The 21,045-nt window shown below is 40.6% G+C and overlaps 1 protein-coding gene across 1 annotated transcript; it reads left to right on the forward strand.

Moving 5' to 3' along the window:
- Positions 1 to 364: 364 nt before the first annotated feature.
- SHISA5 (shisa family member 5) lies at positions 365 to 20,748 on the forward strand. The gene is made up of 6 exons (XM_062500658.1): positions 365 to 471; positions 718 to 774; positions 1,831 to 1,890; positions 15,084 to 15,199; positions 15,500 to 15,718; positions 17,805 to 20,748. The coding sequence occupies exons 3-6, from the start codon at positions 1,832 to 1,834 to the stop codon at positions 17,879 to 17,881; spliced, it is 471 nt and encodes a 156-aa protein (XP_062356642.1). The 5' UTR covers positions 365 to 471; positions 718 to 774; position 1,831; the 3' UTR covers positions 17,882 to 20,748.
- The last annotated feature ends 297 nt before the right edge of the window (positions 20,749 to 21,045 follow it).

The raw sequence follows: 21,045 nt of genomic DNA on the forward strand, positions 1-21,045 counted from the left end.
GAGTCTTCACAGTAATTTGGTAGCTACTGTCAGTTATAATGAAGAGAGTATCACCAGCATCTCGTATTTTCATGCAGTTTAGTGTTTATGTCTGTGTGAAAATTTGGATAGAGGTGCTTGTTGATGATGTGTGCAAGGAGTATTTGCCTTTGCTGTACACTAAAGGAAATACTTGGTTTGTAAGACCTGACCCAAATACTTTCAGCATATTTCAGTTTTTGCTTAGGTGAGCTAGTCAGTATGAGGAAAAGACTTCGTGTGATTATTTCTTTACTTACTAAGTATTGGTTTGCAACTCTTTTCAGTTTTGGGTGAGGATTGTCCAGCCTATACTGATTATTTTGACGAAGTACAACTTGCACAACCCTGTCCTCATTTCTGCTGTGGAACTTGTCTGGATCGATACTGCTGCTCTGATTTATTACTAAAATTTGATGAACAAAAACTCCAGTGCAATCAGCTTAATGAAAGGTATGAGGCAAACTAAATGTGTACAACATATAATTCTGCCATCAAATGACAAAGACACCCTGTTTAATGGGTAAATCTTCCTAAAGGACCTTTCTCCTCTGTATCTCTAGCAGGCTCTTTCAGGGATCAACATTAATACTTGTTACTTGTGAAGTGGGAGCAATGAGCTGGATAAATTAATGCATGAAGTGATGTGTGTCTTCTCGATAATTTTCAAAAACTTACGCTCCATTTAATTTTTCTGAGGTTGTCTGACATAGAAGACCCTGTGGAAGCTTTAAAGAAGGTCAGCGAGAAATTGAGGTAACTCTATGAATCGTCATCCAACAACTGGTTGGGATGAAGTTTTAATATGATTTTTTACCTTGGTGGGAGGGCTTCAAGCCTGATGCAATATGCATTGATGTTTGTTAAAATGATTGTCATTGTCAGTATTACTATATCGTATGGAAAGTCCTTGTTATTAAAAGCTTAACTTCACACTTTAGAATGCTCCAGGACACCAGGTAGCTTACCACTGGCTCCAGATGGAGGATGTTTCCAAGTCAAAGGCATCCCAAAGGAGCAGAGAGGACACACTCTAAACACCTGTTACTGAATTCTGACTGTACTCACAGAGTGTATAAAGTGGAAAATTACCTGGCTTGCTGTGGAGAATCAACGAGCCTGGTTGAGCACAAACCTTGAGCTGAGCCACTTGCTTATCTTGCACCTGGCTCAGGCAGGGCTTAACCACTGGAGGATGTCTGGGGTGAAACACTGGCCTGAGCTCGATGTTGTCTCTGTGAAGCATAGAAGAGCACCCACATCTCTGCGTGGAAAGCAAACATCACTCCCCTTACGCAGGCATAAGAGGCCTTGTTCAAAGTACAGATCTGTTTCTTGGAGGCCATGGTGATGTGCAGTTGTAGTGTGGCAGTAAAGACTGTCAGGTATCCTTTAGCCAGGTGGAAGAGGGAGTGACACTAAAATGTCACACTTCTGTTCTGCCTTTGGTTCAGTTTGACTGAAGGTAACAGAAACCCTCATAAAATTGGTGTTTGATTTTTTCCATGTAGAGGATGAGAATATGACCGCACTTTGTGGACAAATTGCTGTGCTTGCTCCTCTCTCCTCCTCAAAGCAAAGTTGTCTGTGTCAGCATACCTGGGTGAAGCTAAATTAATGGTGAAGGTGAGCTTAGTAAAAAGCTAAATGTGTTTATTTTCGTTGTTAATCACTAACTGTAGTTATTTAGGGCTAATGCAGTAAATGCATTTATCCATGGTGTACATTACCTTTCATAAGCACTTGAAACTTAGCCAGGTAACTTGAATAAGTCGTAAACTCAATTTTTTGAGATGAATTCTCTTGTTACAGGATGTCTGACTCACAGATTTTTCAGGATCCTGATGATTTCTTTGATTCTCCTGGCCCCAGGTAAGCCATGCAAGCTTTTAAAGTGGGGTTTGTATAGAGGTTCTTCATTGTGTAATCAGGACATATGAACTTGGCAGTACTGGGTTAACAATTTGACTTGGTGATCTTCAAGGTCTTTTCCAGCCTTAACAATTCCATGATTCTGTGCTGCTAGAATACAAAAATAGAAAAAACTACTTTGTGTTTTAAGTGTGGAGCACTCAAAATCTGTGTACATGTTGGAAGAAGGAGAGACATGAGGAAGGGGCTGGATGTTGCTATTTAGACCATAACAGGCTCTGTATACAATAGTATGTATCCTCCCTACTGAACAGGAGATTGAAGCATTAGCACAGAATCACAGAACAATTGGGGCTGGAGATTTGGAGATCCATTCCACCCCCACTGCCAAGGCAGGATCACCTGGAGCAGGTGAAATGGGAATGTATCCAGGTGATTTGAATGTCTCCTGAGGGGAGACCCCACACACTCCCTGGGTAACGTCTTCCAGTACTCTGCCATTCTTAACATAAAGAAGTTTGTCCTCACAATGGGGTGGAGCGTCCTCTGTTTTAGTTTATGGCTGTTACTCTGTGCTTTGTACTCTTAGAAAATCCATAGTGACTCTGGAAGAAAATCTGCTTTTGTTTGAAGTATCTCCTTGGTGTTCTAGCATCTTTTGCTGTTAGTTTTTATTAATATTTCTCTCTCTGTTTCGATCTTGTTCCTTTAAGCCTGTCTTGGTGATGGCAGGAGTGATACTGTAAAAATGTGTCAGTTTTCACAGTGCAGAAGATGATGAAGAGAGGGCAGGGATTAATCACACCATGTTACAGGGTTGCAATGGATGTCAAGATTATCTATTCCCAGCCTTCTGCCATGGCCAGGGACATGTCCCACTTACCGAAGGCCCATCCAGCCTGACCTTGAACACGCCAGGATTGGGGCATCCACAGCTTTCACTGGCAACCTGTTCTAGTGCATCACCACCCTCCACAGTTAAAACATTCTTCCTAATATCCAGCCTAAATTTCCCTTCTTTCAGTTTGTACCTATTACTCCCTGTCCTGTCACTCCAGTTCCTGACAAAGAGCCCCTCTGCGGTTCCCCGTAGCCCCTTCAGACACTGGGAAGTGCCGTGAGATGTCCACACAGCCTTCTCTTCTCCAGGCTGAGCAGCCCCAACTCTCCCAGCCTGGCTCCTTAGGGGAGGTGCTCCAGCCCCCCTTAGCAACATCCTGCCTTCCCCTGGACTCGCTCCAGCACTATCGTGTCCTTATGCTGGGGACGCCCGAGCTGCAGTGCCGCTGGATGTCTCTCCGTAGGTTTGGGCGATCGGGATGGTGGCGGCGGCGCTAGGGCTCCCTTTAAAGGGGCGGTGCGGGCACCGTGACGCGCGCGGGGAGAGCGGCGGCGACCATGGGGTAAGCGGCGGGGCTCCGGGGATCGGGACGGGACCCTGACAGCCCCGGGGAGACCCCGACGGCTGCAGCGGGAACCCGCAAGTCCTTCCCGGTACCTGCGGTGGTGGAGCGGGCTCCGCACCGGCTGGGAGCGGGAGCGGCGGGCGGGGGTCGGGGCCGTGCGCCCTCCCCGCACAGCCGGGCGGAGCCCCCGCGCTGTGCAAATCCGGGAACATCTTTTCCTGCGGGGGAGGAGAGAGCCGAGCTAAAGGCAATAGGCTCTGCCGTGGTAGCTGGATGTCTTGGAGCCTTGGTCCCTTTTGGCGAGGTCTCCTCCACAAGGAGAAGGGTTTGATGTAGCAAATATTTTGAAGGAGGGATTGCCCCTTCTCAGCTAGGCTGATCTTCTGTCTTCAGACATGCTAGTCCAGTGTGAACCTTATCTTGAAGTCATAGCTTCGTTTGTCATAAATGACAAACCCTTTAGGAAGGAGCATTACGTTGTTTTAATTACCTTTGTTTTCAGCCTGTGGAATGTCTGAAAAGAGAACTGTGGATGCCTCAGCTTGAGAAGATGGGTGACTTCTCTTTTCTTGCAGCTTTGAAAGATGGGTGTTGTACAAAGGCCTAGAACTGACATGAAACTTACCTTCTTGTTAGGCAATTCTATTAGAAAGGTGGTAATTGCTCACAATTGGTCCTTGAAAAGCCACCCGGATATGACTCTGGAGGAAAACCACATCTCAGAACTTTCCAAAATGACTTGTGACTGAGCTGTCCCATGTAGGGTGTTTCAATACTGGGAATTGCAGTGAGTGGCACTGTCTGTGACTGCAGCCAGTGGGACACCAAGTAGGTTTCTGTTTAGTTGCAGACAGTGCCCAGGATTTTGTGTTGTGTATGTTGAGGTTTCTGTGCTTTTTTAACCAAGCAGTAAGCTATATTCAATCTGCAGGAATTGTCCTGCTACCTTGCCTGCAAGGTATACTCCACCCTCTCTCTCTGCCAGTTTCTTTTAAAGGGCATGTTTTGCCTTGTTTCTTGATGACTATGTTAGTTTAATTCTTCACTGTGTAGAGATAAGGGCTGATGTCAGTTGGAATATTTCTTTTTATCTCCAACAAGATGCACATTTTCTTTGAACAGTTTGTAACATGACAGGAGGCAGCAAAGGGCAACTTCCTTTAGTGCCCTGTTCTTTCTGAGAAGTTGCAAATATTACCTTTGACACTGCCCTTGAGAAGGTGATGGTTTTCTGGCATTATGGATCAGAAAATGTTTAGTTCCCCATTCTTGCATCGGGCTGATTTCTAGATCGAGTTACCACTGTGGCACAGTGCTCAAAAATCCTTTACTTTTAAGAAAACTTGGCTTTTGTAAGGGCTAGTTACAAACTACCTGTGGACTTGCCACTCGACTCTGTGGTGTGGGTGTTTCTCTCCCTGCTTGGAAATCCTGCCACAATTACACCCTAATTCTAAGGACAGGGTTAGGGAAGGGCTACTATTGGAATGTTTGTTCTTTTTTGTCTTGCCTGGCTGAATAATTTCTAGTTTGCTTGTACTTTTGCTTTTTTGCTGTGTTTATTCTGAGATCTTCTGTAGGAGTGCAAGCAAAGCACCAGTTTTCAGTAGGTTTCTTTTTAGTATCATATTTCAATATTAATGTCTTTCAGTATTTGTATTAAGTAGCAGGTGCTGTTGAGGCAGGCGTGCCCTTTGGGGAAATCCTTTTAAAGTGTATTTCACATTGCAAGCAGTCCATACCCTATAATCTTTGGACATTTTAAAGACAATAAATTGCACTCCATTGGAGTGTTTTAATAATGCACTTGTAAGTACTTGAAAGCATTTTGCTTCCCAGAATGCTGCATTTGGAAGCAAATGTAAGCATTCTAGGAAAGGTATAAAAGTCAGGGTTAACTCGGATTCAGGCATTTTACTTTGTTGATTCGTCCTTAAAGATCATTTAAGCTTTTATTGGAACTTGTAGGTAAGAGTGTAGGCATAGTTTTCATACTGCTGAACTTGATAAATTTGTCACCAATTTTCCTTGATCATAAGGGATTTCTCCAATTTCTGCTGCTAGTGAATGTGTTGTGGAAGGGTTTACTACTGGAAGGTGTTTCAGGATTCCCCCCCCCCTTTTAATTGGATTACTGAGCTTTTTCCTGCTTTACTTTGGTTTCAAAGATTGTGAGCAGTAAGGTTAATTTACTTGTTTCCTCTTTTCATTCTGCTGTACATAGTATTCTCATTTTAAGAAAGTGCAAAAAGAGCACCGATTCACTGGGACAGAATTTGTTATTATTTTCATTGGTAATGTGATTACTTAGCTTTGGTATGCCAATTTTCCAATAGTGACCCTTAGTGGGAAAGGAAATTAGATGACTCATCTCCACAATTCAACTAATTGTGAAGTATTTGAGTGTTTAAGGAGGTGGAGCAATTCAGAACATCTGTATCAGAAGAAAATATTGTAGTTGGGACAGCTGATACCAGGCTTTCTAATTAGAAACAAAACCTCACCTTGTCTGTGTACACAGTTGATTTGGCTCAGTTTCTGAATTAATTTCTATCTGTAAGTTACAGGAGATTGTGTAACAGGTATAGTAATGCCTGAGGCAAGGCTGTTCCTCCTTATGGCAAGGGAGAGGCAGAATGTCAGTCTTCCTGGAAAGCTTTGACCAGCAGAGATTGACTAGGCTTGTTGGATGGGGATGTGCTCATTTGGGATTTGAGCCATGTGTTGTTTTGTGGCTTCCTTGTCCTTCTGTGACAGGGAGAAAATCCGTGTCATTCTGCCTGCCTTTGGCTGAAATGTGGCATCTGTAATAGGCTTCTACAGGCTAACCTGGCAATCCCAGCATATTTCTAACAGTGAAAGATATGATTATCCTGATTTGCTTTGTCTGGTTTAGATATTTTCAAGCCCATATTTTCTCCACAGACAAGGTCAAAAATACTGTGATACTGAACTATGCCCCATTTCTCCTCCTCTGCTATCACTAACAGGGACTCCAGTTTACACTTTCTGGTGTATTTGGATACTCCAGGATCTGTAATAGGTTGGCAGTGGTAAGAAAGTAAATCATGAAGATAATTACAGAATCACAGAATTGTTAGGGTTGGAAGAAACCTCTGGAGATCATCTAGTCCAGCCCCCTTCCAAGGGAGGGTCACCTGGAGCAGGTTACACAGGAATGTGTCCAGATGGGTATGGAATGTTTCTAGAGGGAAGATTCAATGAAAATTGGAAAAAGGCTTCTAGAAGTGTAAGCAGTCTCTGTTTAATGATCAGAGGCTTTATTTTCCAGTGCTGGTCCTTGATATTTTCTGTGATAAATGGGTTAAACTGCATACAGCCTGTTCTGTGAGGCTCGTGTTCAGGCACAGGCTAATTCCTCCAAGGAATGCAAGCTGCTTGCCTGGAAACAACTGAGACTTGGATTTGAAGCTACTTAAAGAAGTGTTTTATGCTTTTTAATAGCCCAAAGAGTAAACATCAGCTTGCACAATTTGCAGTGATAACTTGAATTGCAGAGCATTTGGTTTTGTGTTCACCATTTGGTTTTGTGTTCACCATGTTCTTGGTGAAGAAGCTGCTTGAAGGTGGCAGAGAGTTATGAGATGTGGTGTCTGCTGCAATAGGCACTTAGGTTTCATTTCCTCTGAAACCAAGCAGGAAGGAGTTGAAAAATGCTGCCCTGGTACAAGAGGCAGATGTGCATGGCTGGGTTAGTGTGCTCTGCTAACCACAGAGGGCTGGGTGACAGCAGCAAACAAGACAACGTGGCCTGAGCGTACAAAGACACAGCAAAATTGATCACTTGGCTTTTGTTCAGGAGTTAATTTTCCTGTGGCTATATACTTCATTGATTGTAGGTACCTACCAGGGTAGAGTGTTCTCTCTAGCTGTGGGTTTTGCTGTGCCTGTGTAACTCTGAAAACAGTGAATTTTTAACATGCAAGTTGACTCTAGAGAGAGCTTGTAGAAGTGGTTGCAGGTAGGGTAGCCCTCTGAGAAGGATCCTATAGCCAAAGAAAGAGAGATCCTTTAAAAATAGTTTTGAAAGACCACAATGGTTATTTATTAGGATCTGTAGAAATTTGATCATGTGAGTTCCAAAAGTAGCTCCAACTCTGCTTTTTCATAAAAAAGCTGCCATAAAAAGGCCATGGCCTGTGATGTAGCTGGATGTATTTGCCACAGATTGTGTTTGTAGATTTTTTATGGGAGGAAGCGAGTAACCTCAAATTGCCCAGCCTTTTAAAACTGCAGCTGTAGGATCTTCTGTGAAGTGAACAAATAAGTTTAATTCCAGGAAATTACCAATTGTGTAGAGATTGTCCTTTTTATGAATACAAAATCTTTGTATCCAAAACATTTTATGCCATTTTTGATGTGATACACCTCTGTTTTTATTAGCGTGATCTCTGGCTCTCAGTTCCACTGAGAAGTAAATTCTAAAACCTCTTTTTTGGTTGTGAAAGGAACTAGTCATTAAAGTTAGTTTTGTGACTTTTTTAGTGAAGATCTTGTTAATAATCAATGCCGTTTAAAATAAGTAGTGATTGGCCAGATGTGACCTCTGCTGCAGTGGTCTGTTCTCATTTGTACAGTGTTAGATTTTCCTTGATGATCTTTGTTGTGCTGGCTGAGTAATATTCCAGAAGAAGGAGAATGTGGAGCAGGATGTCAGTTCATCATAGTTACAGGATCATTAATTTACGTAATTTAAACTTTGCTCCTGCCTGAACACAGTGTTTGGAAACTTTATATATGTGATGATCTGAGTAATGTGGGTAAAGCAAAAGGTGTGTGTCCTATAAAAGCTGGGATTATAAGGCAGGCAAAACAGGTGAGTGTAACCTAGTCCAAACTTCCTTTTACTGCAGTTCCAGTGTGTTTGGCAAGTCATACACCAGGTTTCAATTTTCCAGGAAAAAAAAAAATCCTTGAACTCTTTTGCCAAGATTGTTTCTAATTAGTTGCTTAAATCTGCTTTCTAGAAATAGTATGGTATTGGCAGTAGCAAATTCATAATATTACAGTTTTTGTGGGGAAATTTTGGGGTTTTTTGTTTATTTTCAGTTAAGCTTGTTCTGTTAATTCAGTGTACCATTTGAGCAAAATCTTCCCATTGCCAAATTGGAATTTGGGTGTGGGGGTAACATCCTGTATCCTTGAAGTGGGTGGTAGGAAGGGAACTGACTCATGTTGTTTGCCTTAAATATCTGTAATCCATCTAGATTCTCTTTTTTTGCCACTAAAGGAACATTTATAATTTATTTACCACCTGCAGAAGCAAACGTCTTTAATTGTGTTTAAGGACAGTTTATATGCTGAGGGTCCAACGGACTGAAAATTGTCTGGGGGCCTGCATGAACCTGCAGTGTTAATTCTTGCACTGCTGATGAAAGACTTCAGTCCCTCTGAATGCAGCCTTGACTTTTCCCCTTGTTATGTGCATATTTTAATGCACCAGTTACTTATAGAAATTACTCAGTTGTCTGCAAAGTGTACAAGAATAGATTTCCTGGCAAACTTCACCAGAAAGTTGTAATTTTAGTATGTATTTCAAAGGTATTTATATAAATAGGCATATTTAGTACAAGTGCACTCTTTATGTTCCAAGAAGAGATGCTTGTATACAAATTCCATAATAACCTGTTGGATCAGGGTGTCAGATGTCTGAGTAAAACCACAAACTCCCGGAAGTTCCCTCCCTGCCACTTTCTCATAAAGACTGTTTAAAAACTTGTGCTAAACATGTTATTTTTAAAAAATGGAGAATTAAAAAATAATGTAAATATAATATTAAAAAATAGTTAGCTTTTTTTCCAGTAGGTCTTTCTATAGAATTAAAGTTTATTACTCTGGGCTGGAAGTAATCCACATCAGATTCCTATTTGAACAAAAAGCTAAAGGCTCCATTCAGCACATATTTAGCAAACTTCTTCTCAAAAGACTCTTGGCTTCTCTTTTTCTACAACACTCCAGCAGTTGCAGTGTTTCTTGCTTCCCATGGCATTATTGTTGTTGTTTTAAGTTGTTTCTCATGCCAGACCTGGGTCCCTGGGCTGTGGGCTCTGGGGGATGTAACTCAGGGCTGTGCTTTTACTGCAGATAAACAGAGGGGTTTTGCTGGGGCTCCCATTGCAAACTCTCCTTTTTGGAGTACCCAGAAAGAATTATGGAAAACAGTGCTGAGTTTTAGGGGTTTTTATTTAATCTGCGTCCCTGGCTAGAGCAGTTTACACTTAGTGATGGCTTGAGCTGGTGCTGCTCTGAGGGGTTAGTCAAAATAAAGTGAAACCCTTTTCATGACATTTAGGGACAGTGCGTGGGCAGAACTCCAGGAGAGACACTCTGAAGTGCTAATTGAGTTAACATTTGTCTGCAACACCAGACATCACAATTCCAATCCACACTTCACTGCATTGCAGAGCTTACGGAATGACTTTGCAGTTACTCAAACCTGCCAGTTTGATGAAACAACCAAGATTTTGTAAAATTGAAACCATGCTGCTCAGCCTGAGTCTTAGGCTGCCTGTTGGCTACCACAAGAATCACTTGGAAACTTCCTGATCATGTAGAGATCCTGTTTTGGAGAGGTGGCCAAGGCTGCACCGGCAATTACTGTGATTACACCTGGACTAGAAGGCTTAATTGTGGTGTGTATTTTGATTGTCTGCTTGTGCTGAACCTCCTGGCTGTGCTAAAATAGGCTGGTCACTCTTGCAAGTGTTAAAATCCAGCTAAGGTTTTCCTGTGAGTTTGCTTTCTGAGTAATAATAAATTATTTTTGTTTAATCTTTAGGAAGGTGGTTCTTATGTTCTGAATTTTTGTGCTAAAACATTAAGCTGAGGAAGTGTGTTGTTAGTAAAGTTGTAAAACTAATCCCTCTGAAAGGCTCTTGGGAATTCATAGTGCTTTAAAAAAATACTTTATTATTTTCCTACTAAACTTTAGAGGCAGTATGTGGCATTGTATGGCTGTCACTAAAATATTAGTTAAGTATCTTTCTCTGGAAATTTGTTTGGTCATGCCCTACACCTGAGTCAGGGCAAATGTGGATATTTACCATTCCATCACATTCCTGGGAACTGGATCCTTTTCTGGAGCAGTAGGGAATGACATGCATATACTCATTTTTTTATTTTACTTTTAGGAATGGCCTAAATTATCTTTTGAAGTCTTTCCAGACCACCCCATGTTGCAGCCATAACTCACTATTTGTTAATGTTTGTTTTTAAAAGCAGGCGTGCTTTTTCAAAAGAACCTCACCAATGTGTTTCTCAAAGCATGGAACAAATCTCAGAATAGATTAAAACTTAGACAATAAAAAGGCTGCTGAAACTAATTTTTTGTAACTGGGTGGTCTCATTGTTAATTTGGATATTTTTTTCTGTTTTAAGACAAAATTTTTAGTGTGTCCTACTCACATGAAGACACAGATATGTGGAAACTTCTGTATCAGCTTACAAAATGTCACTGACTTCTAGGAAGTCAGTGAAGTATAAGAACTATTAAAAAGAGTTAAAAATACATTGCTGAAATCAAAACTTTGATATTTGAAAATACTTTAAATAAACTCTACCTTTTTTTTTTCCACTTGACTGTTCAAGACTGAGATCTCCCAACATGAACAGCTGCCTTGAGAATTAGCTTATGCAAGCAGTATTATTTAGATTCTGGGCTTGGTTCTCACATTTTAATATGTCCATTGCATCTCATTCGGTCCTGAAAGGGGTAAGATAGGCAAGTAACTCCCTTTATGTGAGCTGATAGATATTTTGAATAATTAGACAGCTTTAAAGGTGAGTCTGTGAAACATTCTCATTACACATACACTTCAGTGCTTTCCAGAGGTGTGAGGATAGGGGTAGGAGAGAGGTGGTGGTAGGAAAGGGCAGCATGTTATCTCTCCTTTTTTTCTAAATTGAGTAAATCTCTCCGTATTTGCTTTCCGTATGTTTTATGAGAAGCTGCAGTTTGTTATTGACGCAGTAAAACTGCTGTTAGGTTTGATTTTGTTTTTTATTAAATCATGGGCAAAAGTTTGCTTTTCTGTGATGAGGAAGAAGCAGGAAATGTCAGTGAGTAAGCTCAAGCTGTTTATAACTGTGTGTGCTTTATTTAGACTATGGTATATATAATGTGGCAGTCTGGAACCTGAATTTTGACTGATGTCAGTAGAGCACTCTGAGCTGGTGCTGTGGCTGATTTCTGCACTCTGACGTTTTTTTGCAGAATGCAGGGGTCAGGTGTGTATTCGGTTTTGGTTGGCTTTTGTTTTCTCATGGTTAACCATTCAGGGGAAGAATCTGTAAGCAACAGTCCCTCACGTTTGTTCTTTTTCATTTATGTACAAGGCTAATGAAAATTATATTATCATTTAATGTGGATATGTTTTTTTCCAAATATTTTAGAGCCCTTTAGGCAGATTCATCAGGTGAAAGCAAACAAATGAAGCAATTTTTGTCTAAGAAGGGAGTTGGCACATTGTAAGAGAATCTTTATGCAGTGCCTGGAATGTCTTGTCTCCTGAAGGTTAAAAGGTTCACTCAGTAAAAGTATGTTGAGCACTATTCTGACTTCACTAGACTATCATCTGTTAATGGCAGCTTTCCTGCACCTTTCTCAGTAGTGGGATATCACTTAAGTTCTCAATAAGTGCTCAGGCCAATACTCCTTGGGCAGTAAAAAACATTATTACACCACGCAGAAATTCCAAATGAGTATTGCTAGTTTTGATTGTCAATAAAAATAGTTAGAAAACAAATTTTTTAAGAACTCCAGTGTTAAAAGAGAATGTTAATGGCATGAATTACAAGTTCACAGCACTTAATGTTTTTCTGTAAATGTCTCCTTACTTTGTGCTGTTCCAAGACATCAGCCTGCATGAGCACAAGCACTGGCAGGAAAATTATCTGCTGTGATGTAGGTGATAAAAATGCCTGCCAGTAATCAGATGTTACACTTCTTAAAGAACTGTGAGAAGAGCTAACTCCTTTCTGTTATTTTACTTGCTGGGTTGTCTCTGAAAGCTTATAATTTTGGTCTGCAGCAATCAGACAGTGTTTCAATGAGTGGGACTGGATCACAGTGTTTGCATACAAACACAGAACTATAATGTGTACACCTGACACACCTGCACTTCAAACATGTGTCTCCATTTAACTCTTCAAAAGATGAGTGCAAAATGTCCTTGTGTTGTGGCTGTTTTATTTTGCCAAAGGCACAAGTGATCCAAACGCAGAGGGTGTCTCTAAAACTTGGTGAAAATAAGGACATGGTGTGTTGGTTTCTTAGCTTTGCTTTTGTTGTATTCCTCATGAGAGTTAGCAAATAGAAAATAATCTGTTTCATTGAGCAGAAAACTTTATTAAAAATAAACAAATGGAGCCTGTAGTCAGTGTTTTATCTGTTGATGGCCAGCTTGGCTGCAGATAGGCTTGTGCTGTTTTCTCTCCTTGTACCAGAAATTAATTTAGTCATGAAGATAAGGGGGCTGTACCAGTTGCCTGCTGTACTCAGTAATTTACAATGAGTAAATAATTTCTTCCACTTTATCTCAAATTTTCTGGTATCTTTGATTCTGCCCAGCCTTTGCTAAAGTTCTAAGAAGTTAATTGTCTGTACAAGTGAAGAATTCTAGTTGTCTATGTCAGCTCTAATCTCTTTCCTTGACAGAAGAATTTCTTTCCTTAGCATAGTTTGCTAGAAAAAAAAGGGAGTTTTCCTTTACTGGGCAAAAAGCTTGAGGAAGAACTTGAGAAGACTCCTTTACTTTGTCTATGCTACTGTTGCTGGAGAGTAACTGTGTGTTATGGAAATAATGTCAACTTCCCTAGTGATAGAGCTCTTTCAGGGTTGATCCAGAAGTGGAAACAGTAGGAAAGAAAAAGCTGTTGGCTGCTCCACAAGTATCAGAAATTGCAGTTTACATTTCTTGTCCTGCAGTTTCTGAAGGTGTCTGTAGTTTGTCAAAGATGTTCTTGCTGTTTCTTGTGAACATTGGAATCAGGAGGGATAACTCAGTATATCAATCCATTGAGTGCAGTTCTCTCTCTGTTTTCTTCTCTTGAAATTGCATTTGTGTTTTGCTTTTTACACAAGGCTTGAAAGAAATGGGATTTTTTTGGATGGTGATGAGCTGGCTGTGAACTTATTGCGCTGAAGTGAAGCTAATGTTTATGAGGATGAGAGGGCCCTTTAAAGCTGGGTGTTTAGGAGTGTATGTTTAGGTCAGCATCTCAGAAATGTTCTGTGCAAATAAATGGGGCAAAACATGCATGTGTTCCTCAACACATTATTTTAATCTTTACATCCTGTGGTTGTGTTGCAGTAATCCATTTATTTTCGTGGCAGTGTTTCTGACATGGTTCCTGTGACTTCAAGAGGCTGCAGCAGTTCCTGCTTCCTGTTTTAGATGCAAACGCTCAGTTGCAAGTATGTGTGGGCAATCCACAGTATCCCATTCAGTACTTCATGGTTGTATCCATAGTGCTGTATTTAGGTGCTTCACAAAATCAGTGCTCAAGTCAGATACAGTTACAGTTTCATAAAATCACTGTTTTGAAAGAGATTTGACTCAAACTTTTTCTTCCAGTTTTTGCTGAAACAAAATAAAATTGATGCAACCTCTCTTAAGGGAAAAAGATGCACTTTGAGTCTTTTTTGTCAGTGCTTGTGTTCAGTCAGCGCTGAGCTGACTGAGGGTTAAGTTGCTCTAGAGGACACTGAGGTGAGGTCTTTTAAATTTGGGCTCAGGGGTAAAGCATTTTACAGTTCTTTTTGTCACTGATTCTCAAATGCAGTTTTCACATTTGGTGGGTGTTTGGTAGCCAAGTGAAAATTGCTGGAAGCTATGGTGATGTGTCATTTGGTTTAAAACTGTTAATAGGAAACTGAGCAGGGAAACAAAACAAAGAGAACTCTGTAGCCAAAATCTCTACCAACAAGCAAAAAACAGGCTCTCTGGTTGTTATTTTAGAGCTGGTTGTTCGTTAACACTGACTTCCTGCAATTGTTCCCAAAACTGAAGCATGGTGTATTTTTTAAGAAATAGGAGTGTTGGAGACTTAGGCTTCTATGGAAGACAGGCTTTATTGATTTTAGACAGTAGGAAACAGATAATTTCATTTAGCACCTTAAAGGGAATTGTCACTGGCTTTGCTGTGATACCTTTTCTCCCCTGCGTGGTAAATAGAACTAAAAAGCTTCCAGAGGTAACTGGTTTTGTCTGCCTCCATAATTTGGTGCTCATCACTGAAGTCAAAACAGTTGTAATCTCTGGTCTTTCTATAATAAATTCGTGAGTTTTAGGCAGTGTTTCTGTATCCCATAATGTAGCCTGGCATACTTGCTGTTGCAGTGAAGTCAGAATTTCAGTTTTTCCTAACTGTGTGAAACATGGATTCTAAAATACCTGTTTACAGATGCCAAGGAACCTGCCAAGAATTTGTTCAGTGCTGAGATTGTCTTGAGTTTGGGACTGGGAGGTCTTGGGGAATGTGGGAAGAACTTGCTGTCACCCTGAAAGCTGGGATGCTTCATTGCGGGCATGCTCTGAACCTAAAACAACAACAATCACAGTCAGACTAAAATGAGAGGGACCAAAAACTCCTTGTCAGGGATGGTTTAGCTTCCCTGGCTTAGCAGACCTGACCTGCAGCACTGCTTTGCACAGTTGTTTCTTAGTCCAGTAAGTAAGTACTGAGAGATTGGAGGTGGAACAATGTATTTGTGCAGGTTTGGTTAAGGAGTGACTCTTACCAGTTGTGGTGGTCTCTCTCTTGCAGTTTTGGAGCCCTTGTTGCCATTGGAGTTACTGTTTTTGCAGTGATTGTCATTACTATTATTCTGTGCCTCACCTGTTCCTGTTGCTGTCTGTACAACGCATGTCGAAGACCACGGCGTAAGTAGCTCAAGATTTATTTTCTTTTTCACATCTTTGAAGAAGATTTTTTTTTCAATCACTCATGGAAAACTGTGTTTCTATAAGAGGTGAAAATACTCTGCTCAGAAGCTGCAATACCTAAATATTAAAAAATAAGCATTTAAGCCGCTTCAAAATGTGAAGTTGCAGAGAGATATTTTAGAATATTTCATGAACACTTAGGAGTTCCCTCCCACCATCTGGGATGATCTGGGAGTTGTTTGGGGTTTTTGTTTAGGGACCACTAGCACTAACCATGTTCCTTTTCCTTTCCTGTAGCTGTGGTGACCACCACGGCCACCACGACGGTGGTTCACTCTGCCTATCCCCAACAGCCAGCAGTGCCACCCAGCTACCCAGCAGCTCCATATCAAGGCTACCAGCCCGTGGCTATCCAGCCCCAGCCGGGGGTGCCGGTGGCTCCGTACCCTGCACAGTACCCTCCTCCTTACCCCATGCAGCCAGCAGGACCCCCAGCTTACCATGAAACCCTGGCAGGTAAGGCAGCACCAAGTGCTTCTTCATCTAAACAGCCAAAGAGACAGTTGTTCTGGAGAAAATCTTGTGTTGCAGTTATTCTCTTCTATGGCTGTGTTACTACAAATGTAAACAAATGATGTAAAACTTAAGTTATGGTGGATGCTGTTATTCACCCTGGTGGAAATTTCCCTATCATTGTTTCTGTGTTAAGCACTGCCCAGAGGTGTGAGCTGGGGCTGTACTGGCAAAGTTTGGCAATGTGTGGGACTGTCAGCAGATCTAGTAGAACGTTTTACTAATTCAGCTGACATTTAATATTAAAATCAAAGCAAATTAACATATATATGTATTCATGAGTTGGATGTTAACACATTCCCTTTCTAATCTAATATTTGCTAGCTCTATTCTGTAGGAGCATGTAATGACAGGACAAGGGGGAATGGATTCAAACTAAAAAGACAGCAAATTCAGATTAGTTATTAGGAAAAAATTGTGTACTGTTAGGTTTGTGAGGCCCTGGCACAAGTTGGTCAGAGAAGCTATGGACACATCTCTAGAAGTGTCCAAGGCCAGTTTGGATGGAGCTCTGAACAACCTGGTCTCATGGAAGGTGTCCCTGCCCATGACAAAGGGGATTGGAAGGAGAAGTCATTGAGAACTTGCAGTTGAAATTATCAGAACTTTTTTTCTTCAGCTGTCCTTCTTTCACAGCATTGTTTTCATGCAGCCTCATTGTTCCAATGACTAATTCCCACCTCTGCTGGTAGTAGCTGTTCCCTGAACAATTGGCTGCAGGCTGCTCAGAGGGTCCAAAACTAAGCTGTTACCTGTAGGATCTTCAAGCCCTCTGATAAATTTCGCTGTTCATCCTTTAAGTAACAAACTATGGTCCTGACTAATAGATAATGGCCTTAGAAAGTAACTTCCAGGACAACTTGAATTTAAAATGGCTTTTCATGGTGTGAAAGATTTGGAAACAGTTAGAAATTGTACATTAATAATGTGCAAACCAGCCCCACATGTGAAAACACTGACTTGGCAGGATTGTTGACTCCTTTTTTCTGTTATAAATGCCAAAGAAGCTGTGGGTTTTATGGGATTATGCCAAAGTGCATTGACTTCATCATTTTCACATGAGGGAGCCAATAAATTAGTCATTTCACTTCTCTCTGGCTTCCCAGGCTGTTGCTGGTTTGTTAGTTTTTAAAACAGTTGTTTTGTTTTTTTTCTGAGAACATAACAAAGCACTATCCATGTTGGCAGCTGAAAATGCCTCACAGTGAGTGTTCTTCCCTTCATTTTTCCTGCTTGTTAACCGAGGAGCAGGCTGTTAATTAGGTCACATGCCAGGGGAGAATACCTGCCCTGCCACACAGGAGCCAAACCCACTCACTTTACAAGATCAGCAGAAGATAACCACACTTGCACTTTCCAGGGGTCTGATCAGGTACTACTTGAACAAACTTGTGCTGTTTGACAGAGCTGAAAGTGAAGATGTCACTTGAGAGCAGGTTTTCTCAGAATAGTAGAAAATAAGGATCTCTTCCAAGGGATACACATCTGCTATATAAGTCAAACTCATTCATGTGCTCAGTAGTGGTGGGATGTTTTTTCCCTTTCATTTTACTTTCTTAATTAATTTTGTTGATGCTTAGCAGGAAGGCATTTTCCCATAAGGAGTCCTAAGATGATTTCTCTAGTCCTTTTACTTTTGGCCAGTGTTTTTTTCTCAGCACACTATCAGGTATTTTCACTTGTATGTGTACCCCTGACTTTCACTGGCTCTTTTTTTGAGCCAGATCTGTTCCTTTTTTTTTTTTCTTTTTTTTTTTTTTTTCCAGATCAGGTTCTCCCCTGAAGGCTAGTTATGTATACTCAGCATCAAAGAAGACCCAAAGCCAACAAGAACAAAGGTTTTTATGATCTTACTTGTGAAATGCAGATGTTTTAGGAGTGAGCGGAACTGTTCTCAAGTCCAATTAAGATACTTGCTAAGTGGAACCTCTCAACTGTATGCTCAAAACAGAAATTGCCATTTTATATGTAGAATTCAGAATGCACATTTTACAAATCTGTTTTTTTTTCTTGTGTTTTGCTTTTGCAGTTGGTGGTGGAGCCCCTTATCCCACACAGCCCCCTTACAACCCTGCTTACATGGATCCTCAGAAGCCCACCTATTGAAAAGCTCTTCTACTGTGCTTCTGCATACAAAACTTTTCAAAATATAATTTGTTGTGTTTACACCATGCATCTGTACTATATTTTTCTGGAAGACAACAATCTTTTGTCTAAGTAGAGTGAAAATCAGTTCAGTAATTTTTTTTTTTTTTTAATGCTCCAAGGAAGGAGTATTTTTCTTGCAGAAGTTAATTTATACTTCAGGCAAATACAGAGAGTTTTTGCTCTAGATGCAATGAAAGAAGCATAAAGGAGTATTTCAGAAGTACAGAACCACATACCATTTGCTGTGCAATAATTTTGAGAGGAATGGTCTAATATGAGCATTGTCAAATACCCAAAGCTGTAGCAATCTTTTGCACAGTATTAAAATGTAAAAACCTCTAAGAAACTACCTGATATATGTTATGTAAGTTCTGCCTGTTTTGAAGCTAGTCTTGTTAGGTAAGCTACCCTTTTTAATACATTTCATTTACCATTCAAAAGGGAATTTTCCTTTCTTGCAACACATTTACCTTTGATAAGGGGTAGTAAACAATGTTTAATTGCCTTTGAACTAGTTCTAAATAGCAGGAGTTGGTTATTTCCTTGTTTTAAGGTTTATAAACTGTGCCTCCCCTGGGTGTTATAGCTAGAAATTAACACACTCTCTGCCACTTAATGGACCAAATAGATCAAAAGTTGAAACCCTGAAAATTCTTCATAAAAATTATTGGATAAGTATTTCTTACTCAGGTAGCATTGGACAAACTTGCTTCAGCCATCTGTTCTTGATGACTTTGGAATTAAAATCAGCCCCTTAATCACGTGTAAAGTAGAGATACCTTGGCAGCATTCAGTCCTGCTTCATCACAGAGAAGGAATTTATTTTACAGTAGAGATGGGATATCAGCAGAAGATTAGGCTTTTCAAATGCTCAGGGTTTTTCCACTGTCTCTAGTGGGAACTGTAGATGGCAGGAGCCTAAGAATTACAGATCTTTATAAATCCAGGCTGCATTGGAGTAACAATATGCTGGGTGAAGGGCCACGGTGGGCATTAAACCTCCCTTTTGTCTTCAACATTCCTGTAAAGCTAAGCAGAAAATGCAAAGTCAGGGAAAGGAAGGATTTGGTCACAACCAGGTAATGTTGTCAGTCATGAAACATCTTGAGATGTCCTTATGACTGTTAATACTGCTGGGGCTTTAGGCTTTATGAAGCTTTTATTGCTCAGACAAGTAAGGTGGGGTTTTTATTCACTGTCCTCAACAATTCTCTTTTCTGACATCAAAATGCAATTTGTTGTTAATACTCATAGAACAATGTAGTTATTTGCATGTATCACTGTGACATAATCAATGAAATAATTTTAACATATCTTTTACACCGATTTTACTTTTTTTTTTTTTTTTGAGAGGCCATTGAGCCATTTGTCCTGTGATTCTACATACATTTGGGGTATATTGTTTGGTGGCATTTTTTTACCTCACAGAGTGGATGGAAATTGCTGCTGTCAAAGACAGCCTTCTTCTTCTTCCTGGTTCTTTGAGTCTATTTCTGCAGTATTCTGATTCTTTTTTAAAGAAAGTTTTCAGGGCATTTCAGAAGAAACTTGTTGAAAATTTTTACATTGAGGTTCATGATAACCTGTGCTCCTCTGTTACACCTCTCTGAGTGTTGAAGTTAATAGCATGAAACAGTGCCAAGAGGCACTTACAGAGCATGTATTCATGTATCCTATGGCTATGTGTTCCTCCTCTTTCCTGTCTTGTCAGCTGAGAAATTGGGCAAAACTTCATCACACTGTCAGGTGTTACATGGAAACAACCAAAAAAGCATGGTGTCTCCTGGAGTAACTGCAGAAATAAATCCCCTGCTGCAGGTCCTAAACCCTGGAGTTTTATTCATGGAGAAGGAGGGCAGAGATTGTTACAACACCTTTGTTAGCCTGGGTGGAGCCAGGCCAGGGAGAGCACAGGTACAGGATTCAGGGTGGGGCTTCCTGAGGTTGTTACTGTGCCCTGTTCTTCCTGTCCCCCACCTGGTGTGACAAAGGGAGCAGCCCGTGGCAGTCACAGTGTCACGTTTGGGTTGTGAGACGGAAATCTGCAATTTTGTGGCAGGATGGCTGAGTCAGTCATCCCTGAGGAAATGGGAAGAAAGCAAGGTGGCAGCACTAACAGACATTGCCAGATATGAGGTTTTGGGGTGGAAGTTGTACAGACCAAACGGATGGTCCTGCATTGTCACTGCTCTGTGTGTGGAAGTGGGAGATGAGGGGTAGGGTTAGGGAGCCTGAAAGTGGACACCTTTCTTTCAGTGGACATGTGCAAATCATAGCTATATACGAGTGAGGAGATCAGTCATTAATGTACAAAGAACTGCCTTAGCAGTACTATTACTAATTCAGTTACAAAACTTACTGAAAAGATAAACTTACTGAAAAAAGATAAAATGGTCCAGTTCACAATTAATCAGATTGTGATTAATTTCTTAGTGCATTAATCATCATTAACAGTGAGGTGTAGGACCAAATTTTGTTTGGTTCTTGCCCTGCAGCCTTGTTGAAGCTTGTTTTCAAATACTGAAGGAGAATGGGATGGTTACAGAAAAGATGGAGATGATCCCTAAGTTTTCAGTTTAAGCACTGCTGGTGTGTCAGTCCCAGTAGCTGTTGCCTTCACATCATACTTGTTCTCCACAGTGAGGGAGCTAAGACTTTAAAAGCTGATATATCTTATTTTTTGTTTTAATTCTGTAAGTGCCTTTGTTTCAGAAATGTTTTGTGAAATTAAAGACAGTAGAATATTGAATTTACTAGATAATCATTGTTGCTTTTGTTACATACTGTAACCTTGCTTTCTATGTTGTTTGTAGGTTCAAGATAAGTATTCAAACCAAATAGCATAAAGTCTATGCATCTTTGTAATAAATGCAGTGTTTGAAGTACATCCTGTCAACTTGGTTTTCTTAGTCTCATTTTGAGAACTATTTTGGGGTGTATTTGTAAAGCTACATTTTCCTTCATGTGTTTGAGAGCTTGTGTTACTGAGTGTACTTCAGGTCACCTTGTATCATGAATATCACTTTTGGTGGTGGAGACTGAAGCCTAGCCAAATTTACAGGTCACAACATAAAGCAAGGACAGTGTAAGCTCCTGAATGATCCTCTGATAGGCTGCTGCCA

This window comes from Cinclus cinclus, chromosome 12, assembly GCF_963662255.1.
Source record: "Cinclus cinclus chromosome 12, bCinCin1.1, whole genome shotgun sequence".
NCBI classification, from domain to species: Eukaryota; Metazoa; Chordata; class Aves; order Passeriformes; family Cinclidae; genus Cinclus; species Cinclus cinclus.

Coding starts and splice junctions, on each gene's coding strand:
- SHISA5 (XM_062500658.1), top strand. CDS start 1,832: ATGTCTGACTCACAGATTTTTCAGGATCCTGATGATTTCTTTGATTCT. Junction 15,200..15,499: donor CGCATGTCGAAGACCACGGC/GTAAGTAGCTCA, acceptor CCTTTCCTGTAG/CTGTGGTGACCACCACGGCC. Junction 15,719..17,804: donor TTACCATGAAACCCTGGCAG/GTAAGGCAGCAC, acceptor TTGCTTTTGCAG/TTGGTGGTGGAGCCCCTTAT.